The sequence below is a fragment of the Cucumis melo genome, chromosome 4 (assembly GCF_025177605.1).
Source record: "Cucumis melo cultivar AY chromosome 4, USDA_Cmelo_AY_1.0, whole genome shotgun sequence".
NCBI lineage: Eukaryota > Viridiplantae > Streptophyta > Magnoliopsida > Cucurbitales > Cucurbitaceae > Cucumis > Cucumis melo.
In genome coordinates this window covers 3,202,212-3,219,087 of record NC_066860.1, presented here as the reverse complement: position 1 = coordinate 3,219,087, position 16,876 = coordinate 3,202,212, and the positions used below count along the sequence as shown (strand labels likewise).

General features: G+C 31.1%; 2 protein-coding genes across 5 annotated transcripts; both read right to left on the bottom strand.

Moving 5' to 3' along the window:
• Window positions 1–4,729: 4,729 nt before the first annotated feature.
• LOC103503802 (protein TIFY 8-like) lies at window positions 4,730–8,990 on the bottom strand. 4 transcript variants are annotated; one of them, XR_007820216.1, is made up of 7 exons: window positions 8,266–8,979; window positions 7,320–7,471; window positions 6,745–7,184; window positions 6,344–6,431; window positions 5,569–5,755; window positions 5,230–5,389; window positions 4,730–5,141 (listed from the first exon to the last, which is right to left on the bottom strand). XR_007820216.1 is itself a non-coding variant. In XM_008468154.3 (7 exons), the coding sequence occupies exons 1-6, from the start codon at window positions 8,516–8,518 to the stop codon at window positions 5,233–5,235; spliced, it is 1,215 nt and encodes a 404-aa protein (XP_008466376.1). In that variant the 5' UTR covers window positions 8,519–8,990; the 3' UTR covers window positions 4,730–5,141; window positions 5,230–5,232. The 4 variants fall into 4 exon arrangements, 3 of the variants coding, with proteins under 3 accessions (XP_008466376.1, XP_008466377.1, XP_050939619.1); XM_008468154.3 differs by having other exon boundaries at window positions 5,230–5,327; window positions 8,266–8,990; XM_008468155.3 differs by having other exon boundaries at window positions 5,230–5,321.
• Window positions 8,991–13,226: 4,236 nt separating this feature from the next.
• On the bottom strand, window positions 13,227–16,196 carry LOC103503801 (pentatricopeptide repeat-containing protein At5g11310, mitochondrial). Its single transcript, XM_008468153.3, has 2 exons — window positions 15,164–16,196; window positions 13,227–14,923 (listed from the first exon to the last, which is right to left on the bottom strand). The coding sequence occupies exons 1-2, from the start codon at window positions 15,777–15,779 to the stop codon at window positions 13,692–13,694; spliced, it is 1,848 nt and encodes a 615-aa protein (XP_008466375.2). The 5' UTR covers window positions 15,780–16,196; the 3' UTR covers window positions 13,227–13,691.
• Window positions 16,197–16,876: the final 680 nt, after the last annotated feature.

The window sequence follows — 16,876 nt, the reverse complement described above, 5'->3', positions numbered from 1 at the left end:
AAAAAATAAGTTGAATTGTGATGTAATGTATAGTACAGATTGGCGTTGTTGTAGTACATCATATGCAGTACATTACAAAATGTGTATTAGAGAAAAGTTCGGTGATATTTTCACCTAAAACTTGAGAGGTTTATCTCGCAATTCCGCTTTGCCATAAACGGCCCAATGATGTTTGGGCCGCTGTTCTTCACTATAGTGGCCGATTGGGCCGCTGTTCTTCACCGTAGTGCCTCAAATATCGAAGTTAATGGTGTATTCTAGAGTGTACTTTAGTCGGGTCGGAGTAAAATTATGACCAACTCAAAACATCCGATGTAAAAAAAAAAAAGATGAATCCTCCCATCAATCCAACCCAACCCAAAAAAAATTGGTTGGGTCATATTGGATAGGCTGGTTGGTTTTTTTTTTTCTTTTTACATTTATCGATAATTTATTTAAATAAATTTTTATACTGAACGTATTATTATTCAAGCTACAAGTTTATACATTTAAAATTGAGGTTTACTTTTAGGTTTATATCTATATATAATCGAATTGGATCAGATTAACTTTATTCTTCTAATCCAATCTAACGTAAATTTTAATCCAATTCTTACGGTTTGAGTTGAGTAGTTCGAGTTGGTCGAGTTATGGAATTTTTTGAACATCCTCATCGTCTTCTTACTTTATCAACACCTTTTTTTTTTTTGTTAATCTTTAAGAAGGTAAGGTAATGGTGGAAACTTATTTTCTCTAATACTCTTCAAACATATTTGTCGAGAGAAAGAGGAATTGGATGAAGTGCTCTACCCTTGACTTCTAAATTCATGAATTCGGGATGGGGTGCACATGTCCCTCTCGCCAAGGTTGTTTCCTCCTACTCTCAATTTTTATAGTCTTAATTATATACTCCTGTATTTGTATATATTTAAACACAATTTCATTTTTTACCTTTGTGTACAAGTTTATATATAATTTCTTTTTCTTTTTGGAAATTTTAAACTTGTTTGGTTTTTAATTTTTTAAAATAAAAACATACAAACTTCATTTTGTTCGCATGTAAAATTTTTTCTTTGTGATTTACTTTAATAATATTTTAAAACTACATTCAATTTAGTAACAGTTTAATTCCTAATTTTTAAAACTATAAACTTATAACTAATAAATATTTAAATTTCCAATTTGAACTTTAACAAGTCTCTTAGGTTTATCTTGTACCTATGTATACTTTTAATTTAGTATTTAAAAATCTTATACTAAAAGAAAAAAAAATATTTAGAAATTAATCTTTGTATTAGACAATCATTAAAATTTCAAATTTGCAATTAATAATTACATTATTTTTATGAAAGAATATATGATACAAATAATTAGACACACAATTTGAATTTAAAAGTTAATGAACTAAAATTGGAAGAAAGTAGTTTTAGCAAAATATGGGAGAAAAGTTGTGGTTTTTAACTAAGGAGAATATAGAGTTATTCTTTTGCCTTAAAAAAAGAAAAGTTTGTCTTGAAAGTTTTATTTGAGGTGGGCCCACGTACCAATTGTTTTCATTTCTTTTCTTTTCTTTTCTTTTTATGTATATAACACTTTTTTATATAATTAATTATCATAGTATGTGGTACCTTGTCTTTTCATGTTTTTTAACTATATTAAATTTAATTATAAATGTGTCGGGAGTCTTTTGAAAAATATAATAAAACGCCAGCTCGAATAATTTTCAAAACGAAAAAAAATTATGGTCCACAATGAAAAATATCTATAATATACTGTCAATCTCGTTGTCGCGTACACGATCCTTTAGATGGTTAAAAGAAAAAGGGTTATTGTTTGTTAGCCGATGGTTAAAAGAAAAAGAAGAAAGACAAAGCGAATATGAGAAGAAAACAGGAATATTTAAAAAATGGTTATTGTTACACGTGGCTTAATAGTTTGTTATATTTATGAAAAATTTTTCAAAGTATTACTTATTTAAATATTTTATTTTAAATTTATAAAAATATAAATAAAGAAGATGGTTCTTTATACATACATATATAGCAAAAAATGAGGAACTTATAATTAGAAGCATAGAAACCATCCATTTTGATACTTTTTCATTTTGCTATATGTCGAAGATATTTATAGTAATTTTTTTTATTTAAAATAATTTATCTAAATATTAGTATAAATATGTTTTAAAAATATATAACCATTTTAGTTCCATTTTACCGAAGTATAGCAACGTCTAAAAATACAACTATAATGCGGTACACTAAAATAAACTTATTGCATAATTAACTAGAGATATTAGTACTTCTAAATGAAACTAGCGGATAAATTTTTTTCTTTAATATTGAGATAATAAATCATTCAAAAAAAATTTCTTTAATATTGAGAGAATAAATCATTCAAAATGTATTGAGCTACTTGTAAAAAATAATAAAATTACAAGATAGATTAGTTATACTTTAGTTAATTTTAATAGAAAGTTTGAGAGCATAGTCACGTTAACTACTATACTTTATGTGTAATTTTTGTAATTTGTCCACATGGAAAGATTTAGGAATATATTCATATACACTCGTGGTTTTATACATCTTTGTTAGTCAATCAATGTAGTCGATATTTTAAAAAAATATATATTTATCCACTAATTTTACTTAGAAAGATCAATAATATAGTAAAAAAAAAAATAGAACTTTTGATAATCACACATAACAAGGTTATAGAATTTTAATTTGTTAGTTTATTAGCAAAATGACCCAACATACAAAAATTTATCAATTTTTTTTATACTTTTAAATATAAATGCGTCATTTTGCTAAAAATCTTCTTTATTTATATATTATACTTTATTAGTTTACGAATATAATATTAAAAAATTTACATAAATGTAATAAAAACCCAAAATATTTACGACCCGTAATAACAAAATAATAAAAGTCCATAATGCACGAAAAATTCATATATCCCTTGTGATTTATATCTTCCTTGCGATTTATTAATCATGAGCCATCTCGATGCAATTAAGATCCGAGATCGAATAACTAAAGGTAGAAGTCTTTCATTTTGAGAAATCTCGAGGCAACGTATGCCCGAGATCGAATAAAATAAGGGCAAAACTTTTTCATCCCTGGACCATCTTAGTGCCATTGAGGTTCAAGATACAATAACCAAAAGAATAATCCTTTCATCCCGAGGCATTGATTTGCCCGAGATCATGTATCAAAATCTACATGATCGTGTATCACGCGCGTGTGGCCAATTTTTATCGCGTGTTGACTAAGTTAACTTTGGTATTTTAAATTGTGAGCTTGTGAGTTTTTTCTATTTTCAAAATTGTTTTATACATCGTAAATGTAAATATTTTGCTGATTTGTTATATTTTTTTAAAAAAAACTCAAATAAAATATTTAACTAATCAATAATTTAATTAAATTTAATATTGCTAAAAATCATGAAAAAATATACACGAAAATAATATGATAAATTTTTAATATATAATATAATATATACCCAACACAACCCATAAGACTTTCATTTTTTAACACACAAGACTATCATTTTTTTAACCCAATCCAACCCTAATGAGTTAATAACACAAGTCAAACTATATGGATTGGATTGGATTGAATGTAATTTTTGGATATCATTTATCTGAAACCTATGTATATAATTTATAAATGTGCATGATCGATAATAGTAACATTTTATAGTATTTGTACATAACTTATATAGTAAGATAAACTCAACTACTATATCCTAACCTAATTGGATTGTCAATGTTAATTGTAGGCCTATCAATTTCTTAATATTAAGTACTAATTGATTAGGGATGACAAAGTGGAATAAGAAATGCACTCTCCATCTCAAATCACACAACAACCTTCCCCCCCCCCCCCCCCCCCCCCACCCACCCACCCACCCAACAATCAAATTCCTAATTTGTTTTAGATGAAAACTTTGAGAGATATCGTTAGAATTTTCGTTATTTCTAAACGGTGGAAGAGAATAGTTGGGATTTTGTAATTTGCATGATCTCATGGAAGTAATGTAAGTACAAGATGTAATATGTACATAAATCATCAATACATGTTAATACTATTTAAATGAATGTAGCTTAACTGACATCAACATGTGCGTTGAAGATCAAAAAGTCCACATGATCAAGAGATGTGTGGGTATAGATATTATTAAAAATATTTTACACTCTCAACCCAATAAATAGAGTCGGTACTAAAATTAAAATATTAATAAAAATCCATAAATGTGTAATTTAGGTCAAGTTTGGTACAACAACTTTCTCCCTTAAATTTCGAATTCTCACATTTTTAACTCTTGAATTATTGGTAATTTTTTTTTTAAAAAAAAACTTATAACCATGATAGACCGATAAATCCAGCCAACCAATCGAACCAAAATCGATTGGTAGGAGAATAAGAGGGGTTGATCAGTATCGGTTTCAAAAAATCTCAAATCAGAAATTAAAAAAAAAAAAAAATTCAAAGAGCTAAACCAATGACCAACTTTCATTCTTCAGCTGCCAAGGCCGACTTGAACTTTTTACTAAACACACCATAATCAATTTAGTGGAAGTTTTAGTCGAAAAACCTACTCTAACCGACCAATAATCAACCTCGACGAAATTAGGGTCGATAAAATTAAAATTTAAAAGTTAAAAGTAAAAAAAAAAATCAAATCAATGCCGGAGGGAATTGAGTTTTTTAAATAGGAAAGAGCAAGAAAAAAAAACCCAAAGAACCCATTAATCTCAAAATTGAAATGACCAAAATACCCTTAAAAAGAAAGAGTCTATCCATGACATGACATTGCATCTTATTTATTAGGGGCAAAAAAAAAAAAGTATAACCTAATTTTCCACTACTCTTCACATAAGATAATATGGAAATTTTTATAGCGCTTTGAAGGCAACCAACTTCTTTTATGCATCAAACAAATATTAGCGAACCCCATCCCCTTAAGCAAGCAATTGACTGTTTTTGTATTTGCTAAAAAGATAAATAACGACAATGCTCATGAAAACTGGACTTAACAACAATACCTTCTATTATAAATCTCTTTACCCTTGAGTTTTGGCTAATTACCTCTTGCTGCAAACAGAAGGCACGAGGGTGGCGAGGGCAGGATGGGGATGGAAAGAAAGCCGTTGTCGTCGCCTTAACAAAGCAATTCACTGTTATTTGTAGAAACAAAAAACTGATAGATGAAAATGGCAATAAGATTTGGTTCTAACAGTTATCTTACGATTTAGCTTTCTTTGTACTGTTCAGCATTGATATCTGCTGCACGAACAGGTTTTCGGGTCTCTTCCACTGCAACACTGCGTGGATGATCACCTACAGCTACAGCCAGAATGTTGGTTTTGGTTTGTAATTTATTGTGTATAAAAGCCATTAAAATGAACCTAAATGAAAAGGATTGCATCAGCAAACTCGCAAACAACTTTTTAAGAAAGTAAAATCTTACTATCGAGTCTTGAAAACCTGATAGATAGCTGTAAGAATCCATGATCGCATATACAAATATATTTTGATATTAACAATCATACTCAGGCAATCCAATCTTCTTTTAAGTTAGAATCACCTGTTTGTGTCGGTATCGGAGTATCGCCAACACCTCGACTGGTGGATATCAAACTATGATATAACTTTCCATGATAATCTTTAGCTGATTCTTGCTCACTAGGTACCCTAGTTACATTTAATTTAGGTGCTAAATTTGTTGACCAAGAGCCCCCATTTGATCCAGCTAAGGCCATTATAATATCAGCCTGAAAAATATTCGGCAGCAAATACTGAGATTAATGTATAATTAATTAACAACAAAACGAAATTTCTGATTAATGTATAATTAATTAAAATTATTCGGCACCCTAAAATTTTAACTAAAACGTTTTCATTTAGGAGATTAAACATGCATACATGATTCATCCTTCTAAAACTTGGTCAGTTGCTAATATATACAAACTCAGAAACGAGATATTTTCTCCAACAAAGTTATGGAACAAACTCTTATTTAAAAAAAAAAGAAAAATAAAAAGAAAAAGATGTAGATGTGGAGCAAATTTTATTCGTTTCTTGACTTGTAATTAGATGGTACTTTATACTAATGTATGTTGCCATTTACTCAATTGACTCAAAACTTTATCATAGCTAAGTCTCCATTAAGTATGCCGGATAGTATATTCCAATTGCCCATTTGATTGAAAATTTGTTGAAGCCAAAGTCGATAAATCTTTGTGAAGTATGTACGGGGAGCTTGTCAGTTCAAAAGTCCAAGAAAACATGATAATAGTATAATGAATACTTATAAACCCAGATTGGTTTCAAATGAAGCATTTGCCATATAGGAAAAATACCTTGTTTGGATGGACATCATCAAAAACATGAGCTTGACCGCCGTAGAAAATAGTCATCTGTCTGTTGTCAGAATCAAGACCCTGCGGACTGTCACAATATATTTAAACACACAGCACTCTTAGGTCGGTTCACCACTCCACTTATAGGTCTGTTTGTTTTGTTATCTATTTTCTACAAATGTTTTCAAAATTCAAAATAAGTTTTGACGGGGGGAATTGCATAGAAAAACATGTATTTGTTTTTGGAAATTGACTAAAAATTTAAATGTTTACTTGAGAAAGATGAAAACCGGGGGGAAACACAGTTTTCAAAAACCAAGTGGCAATCAATTGAGACCTTAATTGTTGAAGGACAATTGAAAATGTAAGCTGTTCAAAATGATCGGCAGTCAGGAATCTACCTTGAAGAGTTAGAAGATTTGTATGCCAAACTTTCGGTCTTGGTCTTCTGCTTGTCGCAACTTAGCAACATTTGAGATGAGTGTCTTCGATCATGTCGAGCATTAAAGCTACTTAAAAGTCCAGGGCTTTTCATCCCAGTTCTAGATCCTTCATCAGCAGCAGATTGAGAAATATTGGAAGGAGCAACATTAAATTCCCTTGAAGAATTGGAAGCTATTTGATGAACACGAGGCACAAACTGACTCCCAAGAGAAGAATTTAGTGCAGAACTCATGTTTGATGGAATAGGTCTCTCCCATTTGGAAACACTAGGATTGAATCTAGTGCCAAGAGAATGTTGTGTGAGGGAAGAAGAAGCAATTCGTGGTGGCTGCATACTGTAAACCACCTCATTATCGTTGTATCTTGGTCGATCTCCACCAGCTCCATTTTGTAGTATCTGATACACGATTAAAGAAAATTATATCAAATTATCCATTAAAATCCTTTTCACTCCCATGTGAGTATGACTAAAGAAACTAAAAGCTGTCGAAACCTTCACTGTATGCGACTCTCAAGAGAGTCAGAGGCTTACATGAGGAATTTGGTTTCTATATGGTCCCATGAAAGCAGAATCTGGGTTACCGCGTTTAATCCCAGCTATTCGGTTACCATTTTCAGGTCCAGATATATCATTCCTTGGACTATAGAATGGAACCCCTTCAAGGTAATCACAAACCTGATTTTCTATCAAAAGTGAGGAAAGAACAGAGTAAATTTTACATCAAATAACAATTCAGTGCTCAAATCAGACAGATGTGAGATGACACTTGAAGATAAAGCAAAAGGCCACAGTAAGGATTCAAAATTACATACATCAGTAAGTTCAGTTCAAACTTCACAAATGAAACAAAATAAGAAATGCACGTCACAACACTCGGTTCAAGGAGAAATATACAAGCTGAATGAGACTTCTAGACTGAGTAGGAAGAAATTAACAAAGGGAAAGAAAGATTCTAGGAAAAAATAAGTGTAGTTTCCATTTCAGAATGGCATATAGTTTAAAAAATAACAGAACGAAAAGAGATAACCAAATGGAAAAGAGGTCTTTCAGAAAGCTTCAAACCAATGGTGACCTCAAAGAAAACAAACCATTACACTTTACAGTGACATAAAGAGCAAAAGGAAAGAGCGTTGCAGACAGAAATTCTACGTTGCAGGAAGAAAATTTGAATAAAACCACGGAAGTCAACTTTATACAGAAAAGACGAGTTCACACATAATAATCAATTTTTTATAATCAAAAGCTGCCTAATCAAAAAAATGTAACAAAAAATGAAGAATCACGCTCAATGAGAATCGGAAAACTATCAGAAGACGATAACGATCGGAATATTCATCAAAACAAAAGGAAAACAGAAAAATCGAAGTCATTCAGCCAAAAGGAGAAGCAATTAAAGAAAATCATTAAACAAAGCCAACAAACACTAAATAACCTAGAAAAACGCAAATTGAAGATAATGAATGTTAATTAAACAGACCAGACGCAAGATCGGAGGCAGCGGAGATGAGTCCACGGCCGCCACTGGATGAAGCCAAAGCCGACGGCGGCGTCGATGCCTCTGAGAAGCTTACATCCGGCGTCTTCGCGGCCAAAAGTACGGAAGCATCTTTAGTCTTAATGCCAAGAAAATCATGGAAGATCGCATTACCTAACTGTGGAACCTGACTCGTACTCTTCTTCTCACCATTGCTGCAGTAACCAGCATCGGAATAAGCGCCTTGACGAGCCATTAGAGACAGAACCACAAGCAATGCCTCTTTACGAAAGCATCCATTTCACTCTGCATAAAGAGCAAGAGTGTAGAGAACAACAAAAGACAAGAAACTCGGTTTTTGAAAAGAAACATACAGAGAACCAAAAACAAGAAAAAGGTAAAAAGAATCAGAAGAGAGAGGAAACTGAAAAAAGAATCAGGCTCTTTTCTCGAGATAAACAGAACAGAAAAAGCATCTTGAGAAAACTTCCCGACGCCGGCGCCGGTGAGGCAATTTGATTAAATGATGATAAATTCAGTGAGTTCGTTAACGAATTTTGTTGCGGAAGAAGGAAATTTTGAAGAGGTGTGAAGCTCATCAAAATCAAAATCACATGGAGAAGGATATATGAATGATGAAGATTTTGTTGAATGAAGACAGACAACTTCTTCAGTCCATTGAAGAGAAAATTGAAATTTTGGGTTTTGAGTTGCAAATTGTTTAGTTAAATTTGGTTTACTTGTAATTAAAATATAAACATTTTGTACTTAAATAAAATGTTCAAGCTTGTCTTGTCCATTTTGCTTTTTAATATTTACTTACAACCTCACCTTCACTCACAAATTTTATTTGTGAAAAATTTCAAATGGTCGATATTCAAAACATATTTTTAACCGTTAGACCGACCCTTATTCCATGTCGAAATCTATTTGAACATTTACTGACCGACTATGGTTGGTTCGAGGTTGGTTTTGTAATAAAAAAAAAAAAACCACTTCGACGGAAGAGTAGTCGCTCCTACTATTTGTTATCAAGGGTTTAAAAATTAAAGAAAAAAAATCAACTAGAAATATGCAAATTGTTGGAAGAGATAAAAATCAACTTAATTTTCAATTTAGAAAAAAATGTCTTGAGAATTTTTTGTTTTATTTGAACTATTGCAACCAACAATAACATGATTGAACTGCTTGTCTTCACCTAACTTTTGGATTGAATTAGTGATTTAAGATGATATCAGAACAGGTGTTGACGGAGTCTTGTATTTGAGCCCTTAAATATCATTTCTTTTTCGTTTAATATTGATTTTCACTTGTTGAATTTATATATATATATATATATATATATATATATATTTCAAGCTTACAGGTGATGGGGATGTTAAAACTTACGTAAATATAATTTACGGCTACTAACAAATTGCTTAAATTTATAATTTATTATATTTCAAATTAACACCTTCGTTTGATCCATCTTAGTCCATCATATATTTTCAAAACATATATTTTGGTATTTACAATTTTTTCAAAGTCATTATTTTTATTCCTCCATTCACATTTTTCTCTTCATATTTCTTTATTTTGTGGGGAAGTTTTGAAAATATGCTTTTTAGTCCCAAAATTTAAGGAATATGTGAGTTTGATTTCTAATAAAATATACTTTTTAGTTCTTATATTTAAATTTTCATATAATTATTTAAAATAAAATTATAAAATTATTTGAGAGATTTTTTAAAACGAGACACTACACATATACATCTTAAAAATTCGGAATTAAAATATACATTTTTTAAATTCGAGACTAAATACACATATTATTCAATACTTAGGAATAAAAAGAAAAAAGAAAAAAAGTAAATTTCCATTTTCTCTCTTTAAAAAAGATAACAAAATTTTAAAAATTGCATAAATTAAAATGAACAAGAATTGAAAATGCAGATATGAAAATAAACATTTCAAATAAAATGACCAAAAGAAAAGAAATAGAATGCATGGACCAAAATATATCTATTAACAATATATCCATAAATGAGACATCAATATCAAATATCAACTATTGATATTTTCAAAATCACTATTCCATTTTCTTTTCATTTCATTATTCTCACATATAGCAAAAATAAAAATAAAAAAAATTACTTACCGAATATAACAAATTTATCTATCGAATTCTTCCTAACACATTTGAGTTTTTTTTTTACTATATTTTATAAATAATTTTCAAAATTTTAAATCCATAAGAATTTTCCATAGATTAATATGTGAAATTCATAAGTTTTTCATTATTTATTATTTTTCATTTAAAAATAAATTTGTTTAATATAGTTGGGAGAGTGAAATATTCAATCTCTAATTTTCATACATATATATAAAAGTGTGTGTATAATACTTTGTTAGATATGTTATTTTTGCATATCACTTTTTTGTCCTTTGTTTTATTTTTATTATATAGTAAGAGAATATTTCTATTTGGACCTCATGAAATGACATAAGATATTTTTCATGTGTATTTAATTATGCTCAAGTTAGAAATTAATATCAAGTCAATGCTACTTTATTTTTCTCTTGTATTTTAAGATTTTCTTTTTCTTTAATTTTTAATTCAATTCAGGGAAAAGAAGAAAGAAAATTCCATATTTGGTCTTTTGGTTGAAAATTAAAATTATATTTTAATGATTTTAGATTCCGTTAAATAAATAAACAGTATAAATTCTAAAAACAACACTTTTCATGTTTTTATTGGATTCAATTTTTGAATTTTGAATTTTAAAATACAAGACTATATTAAATAAAAATAAGATATTTAAAATTACACAATGTCATGAAAAGATTAAAAATATGTGTTTTGCAATGTTATAATTTAGACTCCTTTCATATATACCAAAAATGACCAAACTTATTTATAAATACACAAAAAAAAAAGTTTCATTTTCTTTTTATTTTGTTATTTTGTCATATTTAAAAATATCTATAATAGTTTATTCTTTTTAAAATAATCTCTAAATTTTTTAATTTTTGTTTACAAGTTATCTACCAAACACATGGTAGATAAACTTTTCAAAAAAACATAGAATACAATTTTAGGTTAAAAAAAAAAAGATATAAGCCCTTTTAAATTAGTTTTAATTTTTCAAGGTTAAAGAGATTGATAGTAATAATTACATACCAAAACATGATAATAAATAGTTTTGAATTCGTTGGGTCAATTCTTGGAAAATTGTTAAAATAAAAATTGACAAAATAGTATGGAAGGTAAATATTTGGTTTTATTTTTTATTTTTTATTATTATTCTTAGAAAAACCTCTTATTTAAGACTACTAATACTATCCAATCTACAATTACTAACTAGGATTAGCAACTAATCCAAATTGGTTGCATATATCACAAAAAGAAGTCAAACCCTTATTGAGAAAGAAAAAAAAAAAAAAAACCCTAACAAATAAGGAATCCATTAACTCCCTACGTGTTGTTTGGAACAAGAATTATCTAAATAGTAGTAATCACTTCTTACTAGTAAATACTATTTAAAAATTATTAATTAACTCTTGTAAATATTCTTTCAAAATCTTTTGTTTGTTACAAGATTTATTGCTTGCTATAGTTTTACTATTCTGCCTTCATTGATTTTTTATTACTTACTGCAATGTTTACTATTTTTCTTATCAAACTAAAATAATTTACATAACAAACACATACTATTACAACCCAAACTAAAATAATCTAGACCTAAACCCAAACGGTTACGACTTAATTTTAATAACTAAAACTAATTCACTCGCCTCAGACACTCCCCGAATCAAATCATGGGAATAATTGAGGCAAAAAGTTGGTTATTATAATCCTAAGTTGTCGTAATTAGGTTGTGTTTATAGAGTAGATTATTCTAGTTTGTGTTATAATAAAATAAATTTTAGATGTAAACTATTTTATTTTGAGAAAAAATTAATAAAAACTATAGCAAATGAAGATTTTGAAACAGTGTTGTAGCTAAACCAATGATGGTACATTCTAAAAGTTTAATCTAAATTTTATTATATTACAAATTCTTTTGCGATAATGGCTCGAAAGTGATTGTTATATTTACAACTATTAAAGTATCCAAAACTTCATTGGTATGCACACCTCCCAAAGCAGACCTTGAAAAAAGTATAACTACATAGATATTAATGTGTCTTTCTACTACTAACAAGTAGCTTCAAATTCCCACTCCACAAATGCGATGTGATATTTAAAACAATATGATAACAACAATGGTTCAAGGAAGCAATTATATAATCAAAAGCAAAGCATGCTCGAATGAAGATTATTAAAGCTGATAATTATCTATACGACCTAACTTAGAATAATAATCCAAACCCTTTTGAAAAGTAGGTAAATTGTGATTTTCCCCCAATCAAATTAGTTGATGTGTGTGATGCTCCAGTGGCAAAGAACTTAAAAAAAAAGTGATCTTACGAGGATATGGAGTGGATTCCACGAGCTAGCCGTCTTGTTTGCATCTGTATTTCTAACCTGAAACATACCAGTTACCGCTGTAATGGAGAAATTATTAGATGAAATCGTCGTTATGTGACTGAGTTGAATGTAGATTGAAAATTACTTGATTCCTAATATCCACAGGATACAAATTCGATGTATTTTTATTTTATATTTTCTCTTTCTTACATCCCGCTGTTGTCAGCAACATTGTGGTAGCCTGCTCAAATAATTTCATCAGCAATCACAAAGCTCCTTGTGACATTGTTAATGGACAATGATGCAATTCAACTGAAGTTCGGTTGCAAAAGCACTTCCCAGCAATTGTGCGTTTCATCATCATTCTGTTGAAAAACCTTGCTTTTCAGCAACATCCACATACGTCGCTGCCAATGCAGTTTTGGTCGCAAGACCTGACTTCAAAGTTGAAATACAAATGGATTTTGATCCCCGAGGGAAAAAGCTTTTGCACATATAAAAGAATAACATATTGAACAAAATGAAACGGGAAAGCCAAAATAGGGATTTGGATTATAGTGATGTTCATGAACAGCTAATGTCAATTGCCACCTTCGACTCGGTGCTTCTTGCTTCGACAACACTCTATTGTGTTTCAAAGAGACCCTAATAATAATAATTTGGAAGAAGAGGTTCAATCAAATGGACTTACGCTCTGTTCTACATTCAAATGTATAATACAATCCCGAGTCCAAGCTGAATTCTTGCAATCTCTTCGTTTGATATACAAATGCCCCCAGTTCCCCCTTAAAACACTCGATCCACAAAACAAAGTATGTTTATCCCCTCGCCAAACATCTGCACATGCCTGTGAAACTGGTCCATATATTCGTGTTTCTCCAAAGATTCCTATGGAAAAATTATGTAGCGCAAGTCATTTTTTGTTGAGCTAATGCAAAGTTATTTGCCAGCAACATCAAAATTTAAGTAGATGGTTTTAAAAAGTTCCAGGGTTGGCCTTCTTCTTGATATCATCTATCAACTTATTTGCACTAAATACAGCATTTTCAGATGGACTTCTGCGTTTGACAAGCTCTCTAGGGTCATTACAGACCTTCAACATTTCAGACATTGCCTCAGCTTTACGCATAATAGATGTTCTTCTAGCACGAACAGAATCAGGAGTTTGATTATAGGTATCGGGCAACTTCTCTGAATGAGGAACCGAAGACATCATCTCTTGCAGCTTAGATGCCATTTTTGTCAATCCACGTTTCAAGAATTCATCGTGCAATCTGCAGAAAGTAAGATATTGAGGAACAATTCCTCGATGAATCATGTGCTCAAATTCTGCAAAAGCTTCTTCAAACTTATGCATCTTGCATAGCAAATGCATTAACATGGTGCTTGTAGCTAAATCCATGTCAAACCCTCTAGCCTTCATTTCATTGCAAACTTGAACTGCAAGGTTTAACCTCTCCTCTTCACATAACATCTTCAGCAACAAGTGATATGTAAGTTTATCTGGCGCATATCCTGATTCAATCATTTTATTGTAAAGGTTCATACTCTCCTCAATTTTACCGTATTTAGAGAAGAATCTGAAGAAATAGTTATAAGTGGTCGGGGTCGGAGTGAATCCTCTACCAATCATCATCTTAAGGATCTTGCTAGCCCCAGAAAGATCTCCTGCTTTGCAATATCCCTTGATGAGAGAATTGTACGTTGAGATAGTCGGACCTTGCTCCAAAACCATGAACCGCTCCATCATTCCAAGTGCCTCTTTAAACCTCCCAGCTTCCCCAAGTGCATCAACTATTGGATTATATATGATTGCATTTGGCTCAATACCTTCCCTCCTCATCTCATCCACCAATTCAATGGCAATTTCGACACTACGCATTCGACAGTACCCTTCTATTAGAGTGCCATACGTAACAACAGTGGGAGATATATTGTTCTTCTTCATCTCAAACCAGAGCCTCTGAGCATGTTTAAGCTTTCTTGACCGAAACCATCCATTTAGAAGTATATTATATGCTCGAATTGACGGTTCAAAGCTTGAACCCATTTCCCTTTTCCTATTGAAATACTCGGAAGCTACCCTGACATGGCCTTCTTTGCAGAGTGAATCCAGTAAAATCTCAAACAATCCCTCGGAGCCGGTCCCTGAAATTGTTTCTAGGTTGCAAGCAAATTCATACGTTCGAATAGCAGGTTGAAGCATGCCTGAAGCAATGATCATCGCATAAGAACAAAAACGAAAATACAAATCAAACCGTTATCTCTAACAAGAACATTCAATAGTAGAGAGTGAAAATATCAAGATGATTATAACCCTTATATTGGAATGGCGAAGGATTGTGATTTCCAAATATGAATTTTCATATCCTGGGACGGGTAAAAACAAATGGAAAATCAACCAAATCCATACAGAAATACCGAAATGTAGTCTCGTTAAAAATATACCTGCACGAGCATACCGCCTGATCAATATCACGAAAACCTCCACCGAAACCAAAAAGGACTCTTCACCTCCAAGTAGACGAGAAGTTATCAAAGACCAAGCAGAATCAAACTCCCTCGATTTCGCAAGCACGTTGATCAGACGGTTGAACAATGCTGCAGAGGGGCGAAATCCAGATTTCTTCGCAGCCCAAAGAAACAGCGAGTGCAAGAACTTAGGAGACGAATCAAAATGATCGAACACAGCTTCCAACAAACTCGAACTCGGCACGATTCCAGTCCGGTCCAAAGCATCCTCGAGCGCGGCACCGGGCCGAACAGTGCGATCGGAAAGGATGCTAGAAATGGTAGACAAGTCATTCGGCGCATAACTTGCTTCGAATTTCAAGTCAATGGCAGAGTTAGGGTTTGAAATGACGGCAGAATTTGATGGCAACGTATTGGCAGGCTGGTCGGGCAATGAAGGCCACTTTATGAGGGGCTTTCCTGGCATGGACAGCCATGAATGAGCAGACAAAGAGGAGAATTGCAGAGCTGAAAATCGAAAACTAGAAGGATGATTGTGTTGGATGGCGTAGAGGATTCTGTATATCAAAAGGCTAAGTTTGTGAATGGGCATTTGGGATTAGGGTTTAGGGTTTATGCAGAGATTAAAAGGTGACGAACATAATACGGCGACAATCGTCCGACAGATTATTCCGGCGGCCGGCAGTGCAACACAAAATCCCGGTCTTGCGTCTATTACACATATCTTTAGAAAAATTTGAAACTTTTTGTAAGAGTCCGCCGGATGAATGACAAAAATTATGGAGAAAATGCGGAATGAATTGATTTTTTTTAGATGCCAACCATCTTCGGCAGAGGTTAAACTAAAACACACTAAAGCACGTCAAAAAATAGTGTTCTTCACTCTCACTCAATCTGTTCTTTTGCAACTCAAAACCCAAATTTTCAATTTTCTCTACTGAAGAAGCTGTCAGTCTTCATCCTTCAAATTAAAACAACCCAACAAAAAACAATTGATGAATAAATTGTGATTTAAAGTGCAATAAGTGAACAAATTGTGATTTAAGGTGCAGTAAAAGATAATATATGATATACATTCAAATTCTAAGTCTACAATACTCATTTAAGACCTATATATATGTAGAGTTGGATCGGGTCAACCCGATCCCTTACTTGTTTCATGGAATTATGACGAAATTAGATACCGAATAGACTACATATGTATGGGTATGGATATATGAGTGTTGGGTAGTTTATAAAATATGCAATTTCAAGAAATTCGATTTCTATTTCTAAAAAAATGTTTTCATATTTTGTAATCTAAATTTTGCAAATTCTGAAAATAAACTTTTTAATGTTTGTATCAAGAAATTGAATTTTACATTTTAAAAAGCATAACTATATTAAATACATGTAAAAAAAACATATAGATACAAATATATACGTGATGTTATAAACTCAATTCATTTTTTAAATATATAATGTATTGTAAATTATAAAATAATACAAAATACTAACTATAAAACTTTTTAGATTAAAATTACAAATTTGGTCTATATGGTTTTAAAGTGTTATAATTTAGTCTTTATGGTTTATAATTAGTCTTTCTGTTCAATAAAATCATAGAAAATAGTTTTACTCTATATACGTAGTTTTATGAAACTATGTGCTAAACTCTAACTTTCTCTAAACAATATGTACTAAATTTGA

Bases quoted from the DNA above. Each gene is read 5' to 3' on its own strand.
- LOC103503802 (XM_008468154.3), bottom strand. From the start codon at position 8,518: ATGGCTCGTCAAGGCGCTTATTCCGATGCTGGTTACTGCAGCAATGGT. The intron at 7,185-7,319 runs GTAAGCCTCTGA...ATCGTGTATCAG, and splicing joins ATAGAAACCAAATTCCTCAT to ATACTACAAAATGGAGCTGG. The intron at 6,432-6,744 runs GTAGATTCCTGA...ATATTGTGACAG, and splicing joins AAATCTTCTAACTCTTCAAG to TCCGCAGGGTCTTGATTCTG.
- LOC103503801 (XM_008468153.3), bottom strand. From the start codon at position 15,779: ATGCCCATTCACAAACTTAGCCTTTTGATATACAGAATCCTCTACGCC. The intron at 14,924-15,163 runs GTATATTTTTAA...TCATTGCTTCAG, and splicing joins CAGGCGGTATGCTCGTGCAG to GCATGCTTCAACCTGCTATT.